The sequence below is a fragment of the Podarcis muralis genome, chromosome Z (genome assembly GCF_964188315.1).
Source record: "Podarcis muralis chromosome Z, rPodMur119.hap1.1, whole genome shotgun sequence".
Taxonomy (NCBI): Eukaryota; Metazoa; Chordata; class Lepidosauria; order Squamata; family Lacertidae; genus Podarcis; species Podarcis muralis.
This window is the reverse complement of record NC_135673.1, coordinates 2,157,386-2,179,094: the sequence shown is the minus strand read 5'-3', so window position 1 is coordinate 2,179,094 and position 21,709 is coordinate 2,157,386. Positions and strand designations below refer to the sequence as shown.

The 21,709-nt window shown below is 45.7% G+C and overlaps 1 protein-coding gene across 6 annotated transcripts in view; it reads right to left on the bottom strand.

Annotated features, from left to right (window-relative positions):
• Positions 1 to 16,647, bottom strand: part of RC3H2 (ring finger and CCCH-type domains 2) — a 49,147-nt gene extending 32,500 nt beyond the window's left edge. For 2 of the 6 annotated variants that reach the window (XM_028715582.2, XM_028715588.2), the window contains exons 1-3: positions 16,502 to 16,635; positions 8,813 to 8,859; positions 1,533 to 1,830 (exon numbers count right to left, since the gene is read on the bottom strand). In XM_028715582.2, coding sequence (XP_028571415.2) covers positions 1,533 to 1,830; positions 8,813 to 8,826 — 312 coding nt within the window. In that variant the 5' untranslated portion in view covers positions 8,827 to 8,859; positions 16,502 to 16,635. Of the gene's footprint in view, positions 1 to 1,532; positions 1,831 to 6,140; positions 6,188 to 8,640; positions 8,860 to 16,501 lie in introns of all 6 variants that reach the window. The other 4 variants (XM_028715585.2, XM_028715587.2, XM_028715584.2 and 1 more) reach the window with 4 other exon arrangements.
• Positions 16,648 to 21,709: the final 5,062 nt, after the last annotated feature.

Genomic DNA, 21,709 nt, shown 5'->3' with positions numbered 1-21,709 from the left:
GGTACCTTTCTTCTGCTCTTTCCGGGCATGGTCTGCACTTTAAAGCTCCATGTCAGAGCGCCCCCACTCATTTCCACCCTCTGGAGCTTTCCCTGTGAAAAGCTGCTCTTTAAAGCTCAATCAGACCAAACAGCAATTTGCAGAAAACTTGAGTTGACGTTTGCTCTGCTTGAGCATTAAAGAGTGGGTTTTCAGGGGGAAAGCTCCAAGGCAAAAAAATCCTCACACTCAGACATGGAGCTTTTAAGCGCAGGCTTGTACTTGGGAAAAGTGGGGCAAAAGGTAAGTGCAGATAAGCCCTTCGCCTGAACCTGAAAGCAAAGAAGGCAACAAAAACAAAAGACCAATGAAACAGAAGGAATAAAACCAATGCAGTATCAGAACTATAAAATGGAAACATACTGGCACGGTTTCCATATAATGCTAATATTTTTCCAGGCAAGCTAAACCACAAGCCCAGGTTCAGACAACATGCTAAATCAAACCATGGCTTAGTTTAATGCAGCAACAAAATTACTGGCGGTGCAAATTAGCCACCATTCCCTCTCTGGAAGCCTGCACCTCTGCAGAAAGCCATGGTTTGGCTTAGCAGTACATGCAAACAAGGTTGCTATGAAATTAACAAGTATATGGTACCTCCTCTCTCTCTTCTCCTTCAGACCCCCCTTTTCTGCCTGGCCTTTGGCTTGTCAACTTTAATCCCCATCCCCAACTATAATCAAACTTTAAGTATGTGGCACAGGGCTTGCCCACATAATTATAATAATATAATAATAATTTATTATTTATACCCTGCCCATCTGGCTGGGTTTCCCCAGCCACTCTGGGTGGCTTCCAACAGAATATTAAAAACACGATAAAACATCAAACATTCAAAATGTCCCTAAACAGGGCTGCCTTCAGATGTCTTCTAAAAGTCAGATAGCTGTTTATTTCCTTGACATCTGATGAGAAGGCGTTCCACAGGACAGGTGCCACTACCAAGAAGGCCCTCTGCCTGGTTCCCTGTAACCGCACTTTTCACAGTGAGGGAACTGCCAGAAGGGCCTTGGAGCTGGACCTGATTGTCCGGGCTGAATGATGGGAATGGAGACACTCCTTCAGGTATACTGAGAGGTAGGGCTCAGTATCATCTGCATACGGATGAACACCCATCCCAAACCCATTCTCCCCTTCCTCCCCTGTGGCAACAAGCTGGCTGAGGAGGGCCAGTATATGCCATGGAGCATGTACAGTGCTGCCCTTCAACAAAAGGGAATGGCCAGAAAATGGGGGTTAGGAGTACCAGCAAGGAGGCTGCCTCCACTGTCCCCAGCATCATCTTGCCTTAGGCAAAGAACAGCTGAAAAAAAGAGAGATTCCCTTCTCCATCTATTTCCAGTTAAGGCATTTGAACTCCCAGTGTGTTTTTCCACCTCCTGTACACAAGCAAAAATTCACAGAAGGATCAGACCAGATATTATTAGTAGTAGTAGTATTAGTAGTATTTTGAGAGGTATAAATTCTAACCAAAACAAGCTCCTTTCCTTTACCTGGGCTCCAACTAATTGGAGAAGTGCAAAGTTTACAGGAAGCACATCAATGTCAGTGTTGATGGCTGTCTGGTCAAAAGGGCAGGCCTTGCGGTGAAGCTTATTCAAGCAGGTCTTGCAGACCGTGTGTGAGCAGCCTAGGCTGATGGGCTTGTGCACATTCTCGTCGAATTCGTTGTAGCAGATTGGGCAGGACAGGAACTCTGTCCACTGAGCCGCCTGCACAGGCATCGTGAAAGCCAGGCACTCAGTCAGATAGCTAGCAAACCATGCTGTCTCTTGTCCAGGGGTCTGGCGGCTGTGGAGCAAATAAATAAATAAATAAATATTTTTCTCCTGCTATATCCAAAGCTGATCACCAGCCACCAGTGACACAATGACCTTACCCACCCACCCCAAATGATTCTGTAAATATATAGTTCCATGTAAGTGTCTACAGTTCATGTACAGTGAAGAGCTTCCCATCCACTCCAGTGTTAAAAACAGTGCATTTGATAACTAAGAGGCCACAGCTAATCCATTTTTTTTTGTTCTGGAGTAAGGTTCCATGTGATTAGAAAGTATCATGGCAACACTATGAGTTACTATGACTTTACTGAATTGTATTAATTGCATTGATGACCTTGTTGCTGCTGTTTGCTTTATTTATACACTATTTTGTTTGATATTATGATGATTGCAGTGTTTGTTTTTTATGCTATTGTTAATATTGTGAACTGCTTTCAGTTCAACATTTGTTGCTGGAAAAGTGGAAGACAAATATTGTATCAAATCAAATACACAAAGGCATTTTTGAATAGAGACATATGTACATTCCTTTGCTTTTTCAAGCTGCAGAAAAGGTTGGGATTGGTCATTTAAAAACGAAAAGCAAAACACACAGCTGTCCACTACCTAGGATGCTACACTGGCATGGGGGTGCGGGTTAACATTCTTGCTCAGTGGCAAAAAGCAGACAGGTTAAGATGGCATACATATATCTTAGATCAGCTACAAAAGCACATGAACGCCTCAGTGTTGAGAAGGAAGAACGCAAACATAGTCGTACCTTGGTTTTTGAACAGCTTAGGTCTCGAATGTTTTGGCTGCCAAACGCCGCAAACCCCGGAAGTGACTGTTCCGGTTTGCGAAATATTTTTGGAAGCCGAACATCCAATGGGGCTTCCACTGCTTCCGATTGACTGCAGGAACTTCCTGCAGCCAATCAGAAGCCGTACTTTGGTTTCCAAACGTTTTGGAAGTCAAACGGAGTTCCGGAACAGATTCCGTTCAACTTCCAAGGTATGACTGTATAGCATTGTTTCTGTCCCTCAGTGGCTTAGCCTGAGTTGCAAAACAAACTACTTGGCAATTAGGCAATTATCTAGCTGCACATACCCATCTGAACTCACTATTTGCTACACAAGCCTTGTCTTTTGAGCTTGCAAATGGAATAACACCCCCCCCCCCGCAAACACTACGCCACACTTTCCAAATGTCCCTATTTTCCAGGGACGGTCCCAGATTTACAGAAGCTGATGTGATCCTGGAATGCCCCACTTTTCCTTAATATGTCCCTATTTTCATCAGAGAAGTGTTGTAGGATACAGAGTTATGCAACCCCTGAGCAAAGGAGATAAGTAGCTATACAACCTTTAGAAGACATCTGAAGACAGTTCTGTATAGGGAAGTTTTAAAATGTTTATTGTTTTATTATGTTTGTATATATGTTGGAAGTCGCCTAGAGTAGTTGGGGCAACTCTGTCATATGGGCAGGATATACAGTGAGGGGGAAAGTATATGATCCCCTGCTAAATTTGCCCGTTTGCCCTCTGACGAAGAAATGGCCAGTCCATAATCTTAATGGTAGGCTTAATGGTATTCTGTCTCTCACAGCTACAATAAACCTACCATTAAAATTATGGACTGGCCATTTCTTCGTCAGAGGGCAAATGGGCAAATTTAGCAGGACATCATATACTTCCCCCCCCCCACTGTAAATAATAAAAAGATGATGATGATGATGATGATGGAATAGGATTTCCCTATTTCCATTGGAGAGATGTTGAAGGGTATGCTAACCTCAAAAGACCCAGCCACAACAGTCAGTGAATGGGCTAAACAAAACACTTTCAGCCTACTGGCAAAAGCAAAGAAGGTAGGGGCACAGCCTAGCCTCCTTTGGAAACAAGTTCCACCATCTGGTTACAGCCACTGAGAAAGTCCTCTCTCTTTCTCCACCAGGGAAGAGGTAGGCAGTTAAAATAAAGATAACGTACCTCCAAGCTCAGATGGAATAAGGGGGGGGCACTTTTGCAGGTGATTTTACATGACACAGCTAGGTTAGCCAACCGGTGTTTGGCATCTAATACCCCGGGTGTCTCTAATCCTGCCAAACTCCCAGCTTCCAAGGCAGTAACATCCACAGCCGTTGGGATCAGGACGACAACACTTAGATAATGCAATTATAACACACAGGCACAGTCCAACTCTTTGGGAACTGTGGCCAAGCACATTTAACCAACCTGTCCTTTGCAACACCTCAGGTTTGGGAGATGCAATCCCTGTTTGTTTGTTTGTTTGTTTGTTTGTTTGTTTGTTCACAAAGCTTTTTCTATTTGGCAGAGTCAGAGCTGTGGGCACGTTGAGATTACGTGGAAGCGTGGGAGTGGGGAGAAAGAGCACAGAATGCGATATTAGGAGTGGCTTCCTGAGCATCTGTTTTTGCTACCCAACTCCTAAGATAAGTTCCTAGCCTTTAAGTTCATTAAGAAATGCTTGAAAGTGTAGGCAATCCCTGTTGCTGAATCATAGAAGCATAATGAACAGCTGTAGGGCATTGGTGCCCATCCCTACGGTCAGCAAAACTAGAATGAATTATGTAAAATAAGGGAATTTGCATGATTTACACAGCCTGGGCAAGTTCAACTCCAGCATTTTAATTCTGTTAGGATGGGAATGCACAGAGAATGGATACTAAGAAGGCCCTGAAACCTGGAGTGGAGCTATTTCAACATTCTCACGTGACACATCCTGGCTCCCAAATTGAGAGCTGCACATCAAAACTGAAATGGGAAGCAGCCCCACCCACAGTGGGCAGGCCTTGGCTTTCAGGCACCACAAGCAGGAAAACCACTAAACTGGCTGTTTGTGATGGGCATCAGCAATCTCACAGCAACCTGCCTCTCAGTAACATGCAATGGTTGTCTGGCTGTGATGATGGGCAGGGTGAGGGCTAGCAAGCAGAGACTGAATCCCAACAAGACAGAGGCACTATAGATGAGCAGTTGCTGTGGGTCTGGGAATTATACATATTGCCTGTTCTGGATGGGGTTGCAATCCCTCTGGTGCCAGCTGATGGGCGGGCGGGCTTTTTTTTTTGGGGGGGGGGAGTCCTTGTGGGCCAAACTGGACCCTCTGGAGGGCTAAAATTGGCCTACAGGCTGTAGGTTCCCCACCCCTGTTATAAGGAATGATTTACAGCTGGCATTTTTAGTATTGTTGGTTTTATTATGTATTGAGGTTTAACACGTTTTCTTTGCTACCTGCTCTGGGGCAGCTTTATGCAGTGAAAGTATGGGCTATGAATAGGTTGCATCCAACCAAGCTCTACTATGAGTAGTTCTATTTAAATTAATGAGCCTAAGTTTGCCATGCCCATTGATTTAAATGGATCTGCTCTGAGTAAGACTGCCCTGGGTACAACCCTAAGTTTTAAAATAAATACAGTGGTGCGCCGCAAGACGAATGCCTCGCAAGACGGAAAACCCGCTAGAGGAAAGGGTTTTCTGTTTTGGAGGTGCTTCGCAAAACGAATTTCCTATGGGCTTGCTTTGCAAGACAAAAATGTCTTGCGAGTTCCTGCAGGGTTTTTTCCCTCCCCCCCCCCTTTTCCCAAGCCGCTAAGCCGCTTAACAGCTGATCGCTAAGCCGCTTATCAGCTGATCCGCTAAGCCGCTTAACAGCTGATCCGCTAAGCCGCTAAACAGCTGATCCGCTAAGCCGCTAAACAGCTGATCGCTAAGCCGCTTATCAGCTGATCCGCTAAGCAGCTGGTCCGCTAAGCCGCTTATCAGCTGATCCGCTAAGCCGCTTATCAGCTGATCCACTAAGCCCGCTAAGCCGCTAATGGGCTTGCTTCACAAGACGAAAAAACCACAAGATGAAGAGAATCGCGGAACGGATTCTTTTCGTCTTGCGAGGCACCACTGTATGGGCAGCTTTATCAGAAGACCCTTATTTTTGCTACCTTCGCCAGGAGCCAAAGATAGCTCCAGGCAGAAGGGGGGAGTTGGCAAAGATGACAGCTTTGGGCTAGATGTCTTCAGCAGGCTAATGCTTGCCTTGCTTCTGTTGCTGCTGCCCATGGTCGTATCTTCCTCTTCCAGGCCCAATACACACTGCCTGCCAGGAAGAGGCTGCTGGTTCTCTTGCTTGCGCCTGTCACTGCACCCTGGTTCAGAGGCAGAAGGTGCACAGGCAGGAGGAGCAGCAGCAACAGCAGCGCCAGAAGGCTCCAGGGCCAGCAGTGGTAGCCCCTGTTGAGGAACGGGCCTTGGCAGGGCCCCAGCCATGTCAAACCCTGATGCTGGCACTTGCAAAGAACTACTGGGTCATCATTCAACCCACCAACTGGGGTAGATTCAAAGAGTCAGGGCTCGGACCTTGTTATGCAGCTGAAAAACAGGAATGAAAATATGCAGCCACATTAGATTCTCATGAAGGTGAACAAGGAAGACAGTAAATCACTTCTGCATAGTGGGCAAATCTGAATTGCACCTGAATTCTTCAGTTTCTGATTTCATATCTCACTTGGGCTTTGGCTGTGCAACAATCTAATTAGTAGCAACACATTAAAGTGCTTACTAGAATGCTGCTGATTAAGACTTGCTTTTTTGCATACACTTTAATTACAACCATCTGTTAAAAAATTCTGTTTGGAACCTCAGCTATCTAATGCCCTTAAGCAACAGGATATGCTTGATACACAGTGTTCTTATCTGCACTCAGACTATTAACATTTGGAAGGCTTATTATTTCTGATTCTTCCAACTTCTGATTTCTGTGCTGCTTTTGCTGATGTAACATGTACAGGCGTTCCCCCCACGCGTGATCAACTCACAAGTGACCATGTATATGCACAGCGCTGTGAAATAATTAAATAATTCAGTTCTGTAAGGCGCTTTTTTCTTTTACAAAGTCCCCCATGATATTCTTGCAAGGAAGCTGGTAAAATGTGGGTTGAACGAGGTAAGTGTTAGGTGGATTTATAGCTGGTTGACTGACTGAACCCAAAGAGTTCTCATTAATGGTTCCTCGTCATCCTGGGGAAAAGTGACAAGTGGGGTGCTGCAGGGTTCTGTCCTGGGTCCGTTGTTGTTTGACATCTTTATAAATGACTTGGATGAAGGGACTGAGGGAATGCTCATCTACTTTGCAGATGGCACCAAACTGGAAGGGGTAGCTAATGACACAGAAGGCAGAACCAGAATTCAAAATGACCTCAACATATTGGAGAACAGGGCCCAGGCCAACAAAATGAATTTCAATAGGGACAGAAGTAAGGTCCTGCACTCGGGCAGGAAGAACCAAATGCACAAATATAGGACGGGGGACACCTGACTAACTAGCAATACATGTGAAAATAACTTGGGAGTCTTAGTAACGCACAAGCTTAACATAAGTCAACTGTGTGATGCAGCAGCGAAACAGCTAATGCTATTCTCAGCTGCATCAACAGAAGTATAGTGTCCAGATCAAGGGAAATAATAGTACTACTCTATTCTGCCTTGGCCAGACCATACTTGGAATACTGTGTCCAATTCTGGGCACCACAATTTAAGAAGGATGTTGACAAGCTGGAAGGTGTGCATAGGAGGGCAACCATGATGATCAAGAGTCTGGGAACCAAGCCTTATGAGGAACAGTTGAAGGAGCTGGATATGCTTCGCCTGGAAAAGAGGAGACTGAGAAGAGATAGGATAGCCATCTTCAAATACCTTAAGGGCTGTCACATGGAAGAGGCAGCAAGCTTGTTTTCTCTAGCCATGGAGGGTAGGACTCGAACCAATAGCTTCAAGTGACAAGAGAGGAGATTCTGACTAAACATACAGAAATTCTTTATGACAGTAAGAGCTGTTCCAACAGTGGAACAGTCTCCCTCAGGAGGTGCTGGACTTTCCTTCCTTGGAGGTTTTTAAGCAGAGGCTTTTGGATGGCCATCTGTCATGAATGTTTGAGCTGAGATTCCTGCATTGCCAGGGGTTGGACTAGATGACCCCTAGGGTCCCTTCCAACTCTACAATTCTATAATTCTGCGATTCTATGATCTGGCATCACAAAGAACAGTGGAGGTTTCTCCTTTGTAACTGTGCTCAGTAGCAACTGTTAAACACATCCGCTGTGAATTTGTCCTGAAGGAGGATACCAGCAACTATTAGCCATTAAAAATTAAACAAAACCTCCATGGTCAGAGCCAGTATACCTTTGTTTATTAGATGTACGGGACAAAATAACAGAAGATGCTGGGAGCAACATGAGTTGAAAGAGTTTTGCATGGGTTTTGCAATCTTTCAGATGAGCTTCAAGCAAAATTGGTTTATTTATTGCCCCTACCCCCTCCCCAATCTCCCCAGGTCTTCAGGATGGGCAGGGTTAGCCTTTTAAATAAAATAAATAACACAGCTTCCTTAGACCAAGCGCCTCACAGCTCAATCCTAACTATGGATAAATTATTTTTAAATTAATGGCACTTGCTTCTAAGTGAACATTGCTAGAGAGATGCTTGTTTATGTGCAATTTTAAGCAGATTTCTCTGAAACTAAGCTTGACTGAAACCAACTTGACATACTTTCAAATAGTTGTTGGTATTGTTGTTTAAACTGCATTACAATGTTACTAAAAACAAAGCCATGGTTTCAGTGGCACCAAACTCCATGCTTTGGCTAGTTACAACTGGTGAGAATTACACAGTGTCTTCAGGGAGGCGAGAGTCACTAATTTCCATCCAAACCAAACATGAATTTGTCTAGTCTATAGAAAGGGGAGGATTCAAAAATTATATTGAGCTGGAGCACCTCAGTCAGTTCACTACTTGTACTCAACAAGGTATTCGCATGGAGTTACTTACAGAGAGGACTTCCGTCTTTTACACACCAGTTTTCTTCTGTAGCAGCCAGATAGAGACCTGAGTCATAGTCAAAGCCCAGGGAAGAACAGCAGTCACAATAATAGCACCCTGCATCGTTTAGACGTGATGACTTGAAGCTTAAATAAACCTTCTCTAGATAGAACAGACTCACTTATTTCTGCACATTGCATGATGTCTGCCACAAGCCAGGGCTCAGTCCTGGAATATGTGAAGAAATAAAGAAGACACACACCCTGAGCATGTGCAGAATGCCATTCCTTCATGTCTCATTAGTCCCTGCCTACTCCCGCATTGCTGGGGCCAGCAGACAAAACTTCCAGATCACACAAGATGTCTTTAGAAATGAAGCACCATCCACAACTAGGCCTCCCTATTAGAAGAGTTTCATATAGTGAATGGCTGCATTCGGGTGTCATGCTAAACCATGACTTATAGTGATTGGAACAAACGAGGTTTTCCTTGGGGCTAGTGTGCCCCACTTCCCTGTGGTGCTGCTATGCTGGTCAAGGAGATCAAAAGCTTCTGCTTCCATTTTTTCTTCCTTAATCACAGATTGGTGCTATGTCCAAATGCCCAAACTGTGGTTAATATTAACTATGGTTTGTTTAAGCAACCCTGCTTCATGCCCACGGACTGACATTTAAACCATAGTTCACATGAAATATAGATTGGTCCAGGCCATAGTATATCATAGTTTATGGATTACTGTGGACATGGAGATCACTCCTGCTGTGCTCACTACATGAATGGGAGCAACAAACTATAATCCATGGCCTGGTGCTACATCTGAACCAGGGATTGTGGCTTGTTCATGAATACAAACTTTGGCTGGAGCAAAGTGGGAGCCATCTACACCTTCACGGCAAGCCATTAACTATGGTTTACCACAACCTGTGAATGCAGCCTGCCAGCCTTGCATGGAATAACAAGCTGTGGTTAATAAAGAATGAAAGTGAAAGCTTTGGATCACCTCCTTATAACAGCACTGCAGGAAAAGGGGAAGGAGTGAGCTTGTGATTTGCCTAGGTTTATTCTCTTAATGATAAACAGTAGTTTAATGTAGCCTTCCCCAGCCTAGTAGCCTGAAGCATGTGGAAGGTGCAACTCTCACCCTCCCTAGCCATGCTGCCTGTGGGAGGTGCAGTAGAGGTCTGGAGGAAGTACAGTGGTACCTCTGGTTGCGAACGAAATCCATTCCGGAGGCCCGTTCGCAACATGAGCAGAACGCAACCAGTGTCTGCACGTGCGTGGGTCGCAATTCACCACTTCCACGCATGCGTGTGACGTCATTTTGCGTGTCTGCACATGCACGAGCGACGAAACCCAGAAGTAACCCATTCTGGTACTTCTGGGTCGTCGTGGGACGCAACCTGAAAACGCTCAACCTGAAGCAAACGTAACATGAGGTATGACTGTATAGTGGGGTGGAGGGAAGCAAATACTGCACAGCACGTTATTGGCTGTGCTGCATGCTGGACCCTCCCCTAATTGAGGGTACAGTGTGTGCTCTGTCATCCAGTCCTTGAACCTGCAGGTGCTGTTGGTTTGTTTTAAATAAAATCTCCTCCATCCACAATGACTGTGGATGAGGAGGCTGATCTGACTTGTGTAAGTGAAACCTGGGCAGATGAGCAGCAAGGAGTTGGGTTTTCCCCAGCTGGGTATTTTTTGCCAACCTGGGTATTCAGGGTAGCACTTGGGGGGGGTGTCCTGTGATACTCTCTTTCTAAGCTTACCACATGACCAAATTCAAGTTCCATGTGTAGAGGACATGTTAGGAGGCTGCTGGTATAATGCCCAGTTGTCTTCCTGCTTGAGCTGACATAGGCAGTCTCTATACCGTGAACCACTGAGCTGTTGGTCATGGGGGATTTCAATATTCATGCTGGATCTGGGGCAGCTGAGTACTTCATGCCTATCACAACAAAGATGGGGCCTTCCGAACATGTCATTGGTCCAATGCTTACAGCTGGACATGCTCTGGACAGGACAGAAAGAGGGTGATCTGAGAGTGGAGGATATTATCAACATTCTCTTTTCATGATCAAGTCACCCCCTGGTGAGATTCAGGCTGTCACTGTCCTTTTCTCTATGTGGAGGAAGGGTATCAGTTAGGATGGCCCACTCTGACAGAAAGATGCCAACAATTACTACTACTACTTCCAGAGGCTGAGTCAAACAGATTACCAAACAGTTGGGGCTCCTACCTCCCCAGCTGATAGGACTGATGCTCCTGTTTAAGTCCCATGAAGTGGAGAGGTGACCTAGGATCACTCCTACTTGATAAAGCCCAGATAGCTCTGTGGTACACCAGGGAATAGAGGGTGCTCAAGCAGGTTGGGAGATGGCTTGAATGTGTGGAGGAAAACTCCAGACCAATGCAACTGAACTAGTATTCATTTATTATTGAGTCTGCTTAGTAGCAGTGAAGGAGGGAAAGAGTGTTTCTTTGCTTCTTCCATTGCATCCTTTATATGCTGTCCAGCGGAGCTATTCTGTTGCATTTAACAAATTGGCCTAAATGAGTTTTTGGAACCCACAGCGTCCTGCTATGTCTTGTTTGCAAGACATTTTAAGGATAAAATTGTATCTGCCAGGACTTGGACTCCACTACTGTAGCAGGTCAGTCTCAAGAGGTACCCAGAGTACTGTCTGGGCCAGTTTTGTTGGACGAATTCTAGCTGACATGGCTTGAGGTTGTGGACAATGTGTTGGTGGATCACTTGACTTCTTGCTCTTGCCCCTCAAAGCTGGTAAAATCTATGGGGGCGGGGCTTGTTAGGGAGGGAGGGGAGGGATTAATGTCTCGTTGCAATATGGAGCAGTCCCAGGCAACCTGAGATAGGTGGTGTTAAGGTCACTCCTGGTCAATATTCCCTGGACCAGAAAGATATGGACAAAATAGAAGAGTCACTCCTGTCCCTTTATTGTGCAAAGTTCTCAAGTGTGTGGTCACTAACCAGCAAAAGACAATCTTGGATGGGACTGATTTTCTGGACCATTTCTATTGGAGTTTGTTCCTGCTCTTGGCAGAAAAACTGCCAATATGATGACCTACGCTGGGAGAGATGGGAGTGTCACCCTGTTGATTGTCCTCCCAGTGGCTTTTGATACCATCCATCTTGCTATCCTTTTAGAGTTAAAAATGGGTGGTGCTGCCTTGTGGTGGTACCAGTTGTAGCTGTATGGTTAGCTCCAGAAGGTGGTGTCGGGGGGGGGGGGTATTGTTTGGTCCCATGGAATCTCCAATGCAAGGTTTCTGCAATGTTCAGTTTTATCCCCCATGCTATTCTACATCATGCTGCTGAATGGAGATATTCAGAGTTTGGGAGTGTGTCATCAGTACTCCAATCCAGTTAAGGCCAGAGACACTGTTAGTGGGCAGTTCCTCAGTATGTACAGGGTGTGTGTGTAACCTGTTAGGATGGGATCACACTTCTCCTGAAGGAGCAGGTACTTAGCTTGGGGGTACTATTGGATCCATCAATGTCACTGCAGACACAAGTGGCTTGCATGGTGCAGAGCACCATCTCTCTGCCCTGTCTGGTGGCCCAGCTGCAACCCCATCTGGATTAGGATAGTCTGGCTTTGGTGGTCTATGATCTAGTAACCTCTAGTTAGATTACTGCATTATATGTTGAGCGGCCTTTGAAGATAGTTTAGAATCTGATGCTTCTGCAAAATTATTGACTACGACCAGCTAGCCCAATGGGGAATGGTGCTAACAAGCCAAGAGAGGAGGTTGGAAGAACCAGAAGATGACCCCTGACCTGTCACAGAGAACTTGGCACTGCTTCTGCCATTGGCAGCAGACCCACACCCCTGGAAGAAACATGTTCCTTGAAGTGCACCAGTCTCTTAGAGAGTATTATGAGTGTGCTGTGTCTCGCCTTTAAAGGGGGGGGGCATGATCAGTTGTAATGTCTTCAAAGCTGCCGCCTGGTCTTGGACCCCTGATGTCATTCTTTAACTCTTTAGCTATACATTCTGTTAACTTAACCTGACGTGTACCATTGCAAGCCTTGAATGAAGCTTATTTTCTTACTCACACATAAGCATTCGAGTGGGAGCCTGGACCATCTTTCTACCTACGAGCCTACCTAGACCCCATGACAATAATCTCAGGTTCTTCTTAGCACACCACCTCCAAAAGAGGTTTGCAGTGAGAGAACAGGCCTTTCCAGTGGTAGCTGGCCCCCAACCCTGCAATCTGCCTGTCACCAACACTGTTATTTTTATGGCACTAGGGGAAGACGTTCTTATTCTCCCATGTATTTAAGCACTGATACTGTGTTGGGTCTTTTGGGGTTTTTCTAGTAGAAACTGGTGCTTACCCTGCTGCTGAATGGGGAAGAGTGGTTTTGTATTCTGACTTATTTTTGTGGGTGAATGCTTCAGTGTAATTTTTAAATACAGTATTTTCTATGGGTTTCTTCAGAACTTCTTTGCAGGAATCAAAATGCAAATAAGTAAGTAAGTAAATGATAAAAAACATCTGCTTGGCACAGGGCTGGGAAAGACTTGTTTATCATGACATACAAATGCAGCCAGCAAGTGGTATAGAACAGGACACAGAATGGATGTAACCTTTTGTCCTAGAAACCAAAATATTGCCACTTCTGAGAACAGATAATTCAATTTATTCCACAAAAAGAGCAGCTCAAGGCACACCAAGGCACCACCCTGCTACTTCCATTTATAACTTTGCTTGAACCAAACAAATTTTAAATGAAAATAGTCACATTAGCATTAACATAAAAACATTAGTAACACTTTTTGTATGGCTGTGAGATTTTGTGTGTTGGGGTTAAATTGGGGGAGGATAGTTGGGGATTTTTAATGGTAGTTTAGTCTGAAATTTATTCTGTTCAACTCCTTGATTTTTAAATTCTTATTAAATGATTTTTATTTTTTTTATTAAAATGGTGCCAACTTTATTTTAGAAACGTACAAATACATGTCAAAAAAAAGGAGGGGGAATAAAAAAGAATCAATAAAACTAACATGGGGAACTGCCAGACTATCTGTCCACACAACCCAGTATTGACAGACTGACTGGAGCTCTCCAGGGTTTCAGTCAGAGAAGGATCTTTCTCCTTCACTTGCTATCTAATCCTTTTAACTGAATATGCTGGGGACTGAACCTGGGACCTTCTGCATGCAAAGGTATGTCCTCTACAAGTAAGCTATGGCCACTTCCTTGAGGACTGCTTCCTTCGAGCTGAAATCTAAATAAATACGTATAGTTAAGTATTTCACTTCTCCAACTCTGCTCCCTTCTACATGGGAAGACAGCCGTTCTACTTGAACACTAGCTTGTGAAAAGTCACCTGTGATGGAACTGATATGGCTCAGAAAGTCAAAGGTTATTGGGCACCCCACTGCTGGTGCAAATAACAGAATTCTAAATTACGCAGAGCTCTTCCAAAAGGTAGCGATTAAAAGCTCTCGCTTGCTGAAGAATTTTGTGCCGCTCAGAAGCCTGCTTCCCTCAAAGTCACATAATAATAATAAACATTGCCATAACTATTTTATCTCTCTAGAAATGGTAATGATTGTGTTCAGAACCCTTGATTTCAATCAACTATGCCCCCTTGATGGTTCAAGGCACAGACCATCTCTAAGCAGCTGCAGCAAGCTGAGCTAAATAGCTGGCATCTCTTGAGCTATTCTAGCATACATGCTGCATTTTTCTGTGCTGTAAAGTCAAAGCAGTGGAAAGACAAACTGGGCCTTTGTTCAGACCACCACGTAGCTGAGCTTCAATACATTTCCACCAGCATTTTGTCTTCAAATTTCCCACAGGATATAAGGATGAAAAGCACTTCTATCATCTTTGAGCAGGAGCACAATCAAATTTTAACTCACAAGCTAACTAACCCCACCACATGTAGGCTTATAAAAAATATTTCTACACTCACTAGGAGGAAGGTGTGGTGGCAGGAAACTATAATAAAAATAATGGCATTAGGGTGACAAGTTTTGCAAGGATCTAATTTTAAAGCGACCACCTCTGCATACAGAGTACAATGTTAGAAATAGTAATTTTGAGAGTTTGAGCAGGTTGCTTGAAATCAGGGGTGGGGAATGTGTAGGGCTCCTAGGCGTTGTTCCACTATAACTCCCATCATCCCTGACCACTGCTCACATTGGCTGGGACTAATGCAAGTTCAAGCCCAAAGACACCAGGAGGGCTGCAGATTCTCCATCCCTGATTTAAACTCTCATGAGGACAATCAGATGAGGAGGCAAATGGTGGTGCCTTTTGCCTAGAATGAAAGGGCTGCTCTGAACACACCAGAATTCCGACATGAAAAACACTTCCATGTGTGAAACAGCATACAATGCACACACAGATCATCACATGTGACATAAACACAATACACATGTAGCCTGGAAGCAGTAGTATGCGTTGTGTACTGTTTCTTTGATAAATATTTCCCATGTACAGAAGTTATCATGTCTAAAGCAGTCCTTTGGGGCATTTAGCAACCTGGCTTAACTGTCTGCTTGTGTGCATATACTTGACCCGAACATATTAACATGCTGGGCATGCAACCTCACACTTTTTAAAAATCTGAGCTCTGACTGCAGAATCCTGCAGATACATTTTGTGCAACCTGAAAGCTCATACCCAACATTTTAATCATCTGGGGGCAGGGGGTGCTCACATAGTTCTTCTCAAACTTTCCAATAACCAGGGAAAAAAGAAGATGACAGAACAGGGCTAGGGGATAGGAACATAGCGCCTGTCCTACCATTAGGCAGACTAAGGCAGCCAACCTAGGCAACTGCTTCTGGGTATCAGAAAAGGGCAAAAAATTGCTAATTATTTTGTTTGTTGCAATTTCACTGTAAGAAAGAGGGAGAAACAATTTTGGGGATTTCTTCCTCGAGTGCTCCATTGGTCCTGAGTACTATGCATCAAGATCCAGTGTGGTTAGGGAGAAGAGACATCATCTGCCTTGGGCAGCAGAATAACTTAGGCTAGCCCTGGGAGGGTGAGATGAAACAAAGTGATGTGTTTCAACGGTGTACACATACACGACCCTTCTTCTTTTGAGGGAGAAAGTTCCCCTTATTCCTCATACAAACTCTTGCCCCAAGAGAGGAGGGGGGAATTAGTGTGTGTGTGTGAGGCACCCACCCAGGGCACCCCACCCCTGTGCAGCCCAGCTATCAATACTGGGGAGAAAAACATAAAGGGTCCCTTGCCAAAGGCCCAACTAGTGCAGCTGCCTGTTTCTCGCGGCAGCTAACCAGAAGGGCTCCCCAGCCCGCGAGCAGGACACAGGCGCACAGCAGCACTCGCCCAGCTCACCACCAGCAACCCATCGGCCCCCAGCGACCACGACCCGTAGGGCAGCCTTGTTCCCGAGAGGGACTGCTGGTGGGGGGCCCAGCCTGTGTGTGCATTGGGAGCGGGGGGCTTCTCTCTTTCTCCCGACCCCACCGACTACCAATACTTTTTTGAAGGGGGAGGGAGGGGGAAATGACATCAAAGACAACAACTCCCCGCGCGCCCCCCTCAAATAATCGCCATTCCCTTTTCTTTCCATTGGGCTCTGAGTGGGGGGAGGGGGAAGGGTGATGACCCACGCTGAATGGAAGCCCCCTCCCCGCACAGCAGCCGGGGGGGGGGCGGGAACAAACACTGCAGGGGAGTGGGGAGTGGAGGGTCGCCCTTCTTCGCCGCCCCCCCCCCGCTGGGAACGAGCCACGCCCCCTCCCCTCCCCCCATTTCACCCCCTCGGCCCGCGGGGTGAGAGGGCAGAAGGGGGGCGGGGCCGCCTTCCGCCTCACAGCCGCCGCTGGGCCCCCGCCCTCCCGGGCCCCCTACCTGCAGGAGGGCCCGGGATCTCCTCACACCCCCTCAGGGGCGCACCCCGGAGCAGCCCAGCGGCGGCGGCGGCGACGGCGCCTCCTCATCGCGGTGACAGCCGGGAGCCCCGCCCAGATCGAGCCCGCCCCACCTCTCGCGAGGGTTCGCCTCGCAGCCGCGGCCCCGCCCACCTCCAACCCAAAGTCACGTGGACGGAGGCGCGCTTGCTCGGAACGGATAGAGAGAGAGAGAGGATAGGAAGAAGCGTCAGAAGGGCATACCACAGAGATGAAGCGCCCAGATGGGACCGGTAGCGACGATAGATACAGCGCAGCGACGGCCGCTCCTCGTTCCAGCTCGCCAGCAGCTTTGCAACGCGCGTGCGCCCTGCGCAAAAGTGAGGCCGGCGGGCGGAAGAGGCGACGTGCGCCGCGGCTGCGCTTCCTGTAATTCGCGCACGTTCGCACAATCACAGAACGATAGAGCGTTAAAGGGACCCCCGAGGGTCATCTAGCCCACCCCTGCACTTCACCGCAGCAGAAATATTCGGTCGTGGCTGGTTTTAATTTCCTTTGCTACTCATTTTGTAGCTATACAGTACAATCCTCGTAGGAGTCTTGTGGGGATTAAGCGAGGAAGAGGAGAACCATGTATTATTATTACCTTGAGTTCCCCGGAGAATAGAAATAAACGAATAAATTTAGTAATATTTATCATTTCTGTCATACAGCTTTGCTTTTCATCCGCTGTTATAATTGCTCTCTCCGTTTTACATAAACTAAAAAATGAAACGGGGGGAAAAGCTTTATGAAGAAAATATAGTACTGTATTCCCTCGCCACCCTGTTGTTTTTAAAAGATAAAAGTATTGACAGGCGCCTCCTGCTCATCCTTCAGTGTTTCTCCCCATACATTTGTAGCTCGATTCTGTCTGGAGTGGCAATATAGAAATGAAGAGGGAGAAGATTTGGGGAACACCCACATCATACATTTAAAGCACATGACTCCCCCCCCCCCAAAATATATATATATAATAATCCTGAGGACAGTAGTATGTTAAGATGGCTGAAAACCATAGCTTCTGTGAGGGTAAAACTACAGTTCCCAGGTTTAGGGAGGGAGGGAGTTGTGAGCTTTTAATGGTGTGGATCGGCCTCTGTATTTAAAGCAGGTGGGGAGGAGTGGGAGAAATAAAAGAGGGTAACCCCTGAGGTCCTGAAGTTGGAATACAATAATAATAATAATAATTTTTATTTATACCCCGCCCTCCCCGGCTAACACCGGGCTTAGAGCAGCTAACATCAAATGTATAACACATTAATATATCACAATCAGATTGTCGCACTGGATATTTAGTAAAAGCTTAAGATTTCTCTTCACACTAGTGATTGATTTCTAGTAAGACAGCATACTGTTGAAAGGATATACAGTGGTCCCTTTGGTTGCGAATAGGATCCGTTCCGGAGGCCGGTTTGCAACATGAAAGGAACGCAACCCTTGTCTGCGCACGCACAGATTGCGATTTGCCGCTTCTGCACATGTGCGCGACGTCATTTTGCGCATCTGCGCATGCGCGAGCGGCGAAACCCGGAAGTAACCCTTTCCGGTACTTCCGAGTCGCTGCGGGACGCAACCTGAAAAAACGTATCATGAAGCAAACGTAACAAGAGGTATGACTGTATATCGAGAGCTACTTGGGTGTTTTGTAGGATCAAGTCCCTACTTTCACTTTTGTTATTAGTAGTCTCTCGGTTGTCAGATCGACCGGTTACACCCCTGTGCACAGTGGTCTTGGGGGAGTGCAACACTACGGTCAGTCTCTTTAGTATTGAGGGAGCTATTTCTGGCCGCCAGAAGCACCAACTCAGCCAGGAGTGACATTACCTTTTCTAGTTTGGTGTTAATTTCCTCCACTGTTCTTGCAGTCAGCAGACAGTGGTCGGCGAGTATTCCTGCATAGAGTGGTTCATGGGCGCTCATCTCAGCGTTCTCCCCTGAGTGGTCTCCACCCATTAAAGCGTCCCCACCTATCTAGGAATGAACTCTGCTTGATGTGGTAGGTGCTGGATTCTGGGGTCTCACAAAATCATCCAGTTAACTCTGCTTGCACTTCTGCTATGGGCTCACTTGTGGAGATGAAGCCAATGGCTTCTTTTTCTTAGACATTTTCACAGAGATGCAGCTGCTGCTACTTTCAGCTGTAAATCAGGAAACTCGGAATCCTTCCAGGATTCCAGCGTTTGATCTCCTCTCCTGCTGATAAGTAGTTGGTAGATTGAGTCGAGCTGGAGCTAATTAAGGCTTTCTCTGGGATGTTGCCTAAAACTTTTAGCTTGAACTTTGTGATTAAAATAATTAAGAAAAAGATACCGAGTGATAAAATACTAGAATACTAGTAAAAGCTAATAAAATGCTGATAAAACTAATAAAACCTCCTTTGGGGAGGTTCTCAGGCAGGGTGGAAGGAGAAAGAACTTGCCCATGCGAAGACCACCAAGTGGAAACCCTTACACATATCGTTCTCAATTGTAAACTATATGCTGATCTCTGTCAGCAATTTCTAGATCAACTCTGTATCCCCAGATGGAAACCAGAGTCGGAGGTCATACATTTTCTATTACTGGGGAATGATCAGGAGCTAGTGGCTAAATATCTCTATTTGGTTTTTTGTCATCGAAATACACTGCAGACATCTGATCTCCCTGGAGACCAAGAGATGTGACGATAGACTGCTCTGCCTCCTTCCTTTGAGCAAATGTTTTGTGCCAATGGGGAAGTGGTAATTCTGTATTGATTTGTTTTGGATGTTTGTATGTGATGCCAATAAAAGGTTTGATAATGATGATGATGATGATATTAATATAAAAACAGACAATCGATTTAAAATACATCCTAAAATCAGATCAGGGTCAGAATAAAATCCAATCAGATGGCAATTCGCAGATTAGGGTTGGGGACCTTAAATGCTCACCAGGCCCAACTGTTTGTGCTGAACTTATATGAGCCTGTAGTGGTCTGGAGGCACCAGCCTATATCTGAAATACAGTGGTACCTCGGGATGCGAACAGGATCCGTTCTGGAGCCCCGTTCGTATCCTGAAAGGAACATAAGATGCGATGGTGCGTCTGTGCGTGCACGGGTAGCATTTTGCCGCTTCCGCGCATGCGTGTGACATCATTTTGAGTGTCTGCGCATGCGCGAGCGGCAAAACCTGGGAGTAACGCGCTCCGTTACTTCCGGGTTGCCGCGGAGTGCAACCCGAAAGCACTCAACCTGAAGCACATTCAACCCAAGGTATAACTGTACTATGGTGTTTTTTTTAATTGTCTTCTTAGGGACCTGAATGGATTTGGATACAGCATGTGAATAGGAAGAAAAAATATAATTAAAAGGAACATAACTGTTCACTAAGTGCTGTTGAAAATTAATTTATGGTGCTCATACATTTATGAGAAGCAAAATTTTAACACAACACTCATGGCGATTCTTCATATGTAAGTCAAACTGGGATTTGCTTCTTAGCAAGTGCATTTAGGGTTTCAGCTGTAAACTCCCAACTCTTTTTTTCTTAATAAATTGGTGCATTGAAATGGCAATATTCATTGAAATGTGAAGCTTATAGATCAGGAGGCACAACTTTAAAAAGCAACATCAAGGAACTTCTAACTAGTTAAGGAAACTGGTTTGATTTGTGCAAAAAGACCTCTCTTCTCTGTGCAAAACTATGTGTTCCAAAAGAGTTCAGCATGGTTTGCAGCCCTTTCAGATCATTCAAGAGCATCAGAAATATGTCCTTCAGCTGTGGGAAAACTTTATTTTCACTACAAGTCATTTGGAGGGGGATTGGAAATGCAAGTCAGCTGGCAAGTCAGCCAAGAAAACAGGATATCAAAGCTGCCATTCCCATAATTATGCCCTGAAGACAAAGCAGGTAATGAGTGACAACTTGTAAAAATTAGCACTTAACACAACTCTTTTACAATGGGCTGGAGAGAGGAAGATAAGCCTTTAAACAGGCAGTAGGACACCACTCAAATACAGACTTTTCTGTTAAGCTAGAGCTTGTAGCATACCAAAAAATTGACATCCAAATTTACAAAAAAGCCAAAACCAGCAGATCACATAAGACAGAAAGCCTAGGTCAGTTTAAGGCTGTGAACACACATTATGGGCTGCAGGTGGCGCTGTGGGTTAAATCACAGAGCCTAGGGCTTGCCGATCAGAAGTTTTGGCTGTTAGAATCCCCATGTGCTTGGTCCCTGCTCCATTGCTCAGTCCCTGCTCCTGCCCACCTAGCAGTTCGAAAGCACGTCGCAGTGCAAGTAGATCAATAGGTACCACTCCGGCGGGAAGGTAAGCGGCGTTTCTGTGTGCTGCTCTGGTTTGCCAGAAGCGGCTTAGTCCTGCTGGCCACATGACCCAGAAGCTGTACTCCGGCTCCCTCGGCCAGTAAAGCGAGATGAGCGCCGCAACCCCAGAGTCGGTCACGACTGGACCCAATGGTCAGGGGTCCCTTTACCTTTACACACATTTTATTTTGCATTTCCAGTGTGCTCCCACTGCTGGTTTGGGAAGCAGTGCGTCGTTCTATTTCTTACAAAGTGCTGTGTTTTGATGCCTTTCCCCACAAACCAGCTTCAACCCAAATTGAGAAAAAAGAACAACTTGTATATGTTATAAGCTGGTAATGTCTACACAGCCTCTGTTACTGTATAAACTGTGTGTATACTGTATTTTGTCAGGATAGATGGAGCTGACTAGAAACAAAGGTTGTGGTAAACTTTTACAACAACAGGGGGGAAAGGACATGGCACTTAATGCCAAAATTGGCAAGGTGCTACACGACATGATCAAGGCCAGTGCCTCTGCAAGAACATCCAACTTGACCAGTAACAGCAGCCGTTGCATCAGATTCCTGTTGGATAAAGCATCGAGGACCCCACAGCAAAGCTATGCGCCATACAAAAGCAAAAGCTGCCTCAAAATAGAACCAGATTGGCTGGAAACTTGGGGCATTGTTAGATAATGTACCATAGCGCAAAAACGTGGTTTCAAACCATGGATGCTCGGGGTTTTTGCATTGGCCCACCTCTAGCTCACTATCGAATCACACATAAGCACAGCCTGCACACACAATAAACATGGATCCACGGCTTCCTGGCAACACTGTGGGCGAAAAACATGGTTTCGAAGCACACATCCTCATGGACCCTCTGGGTTCTGGCAT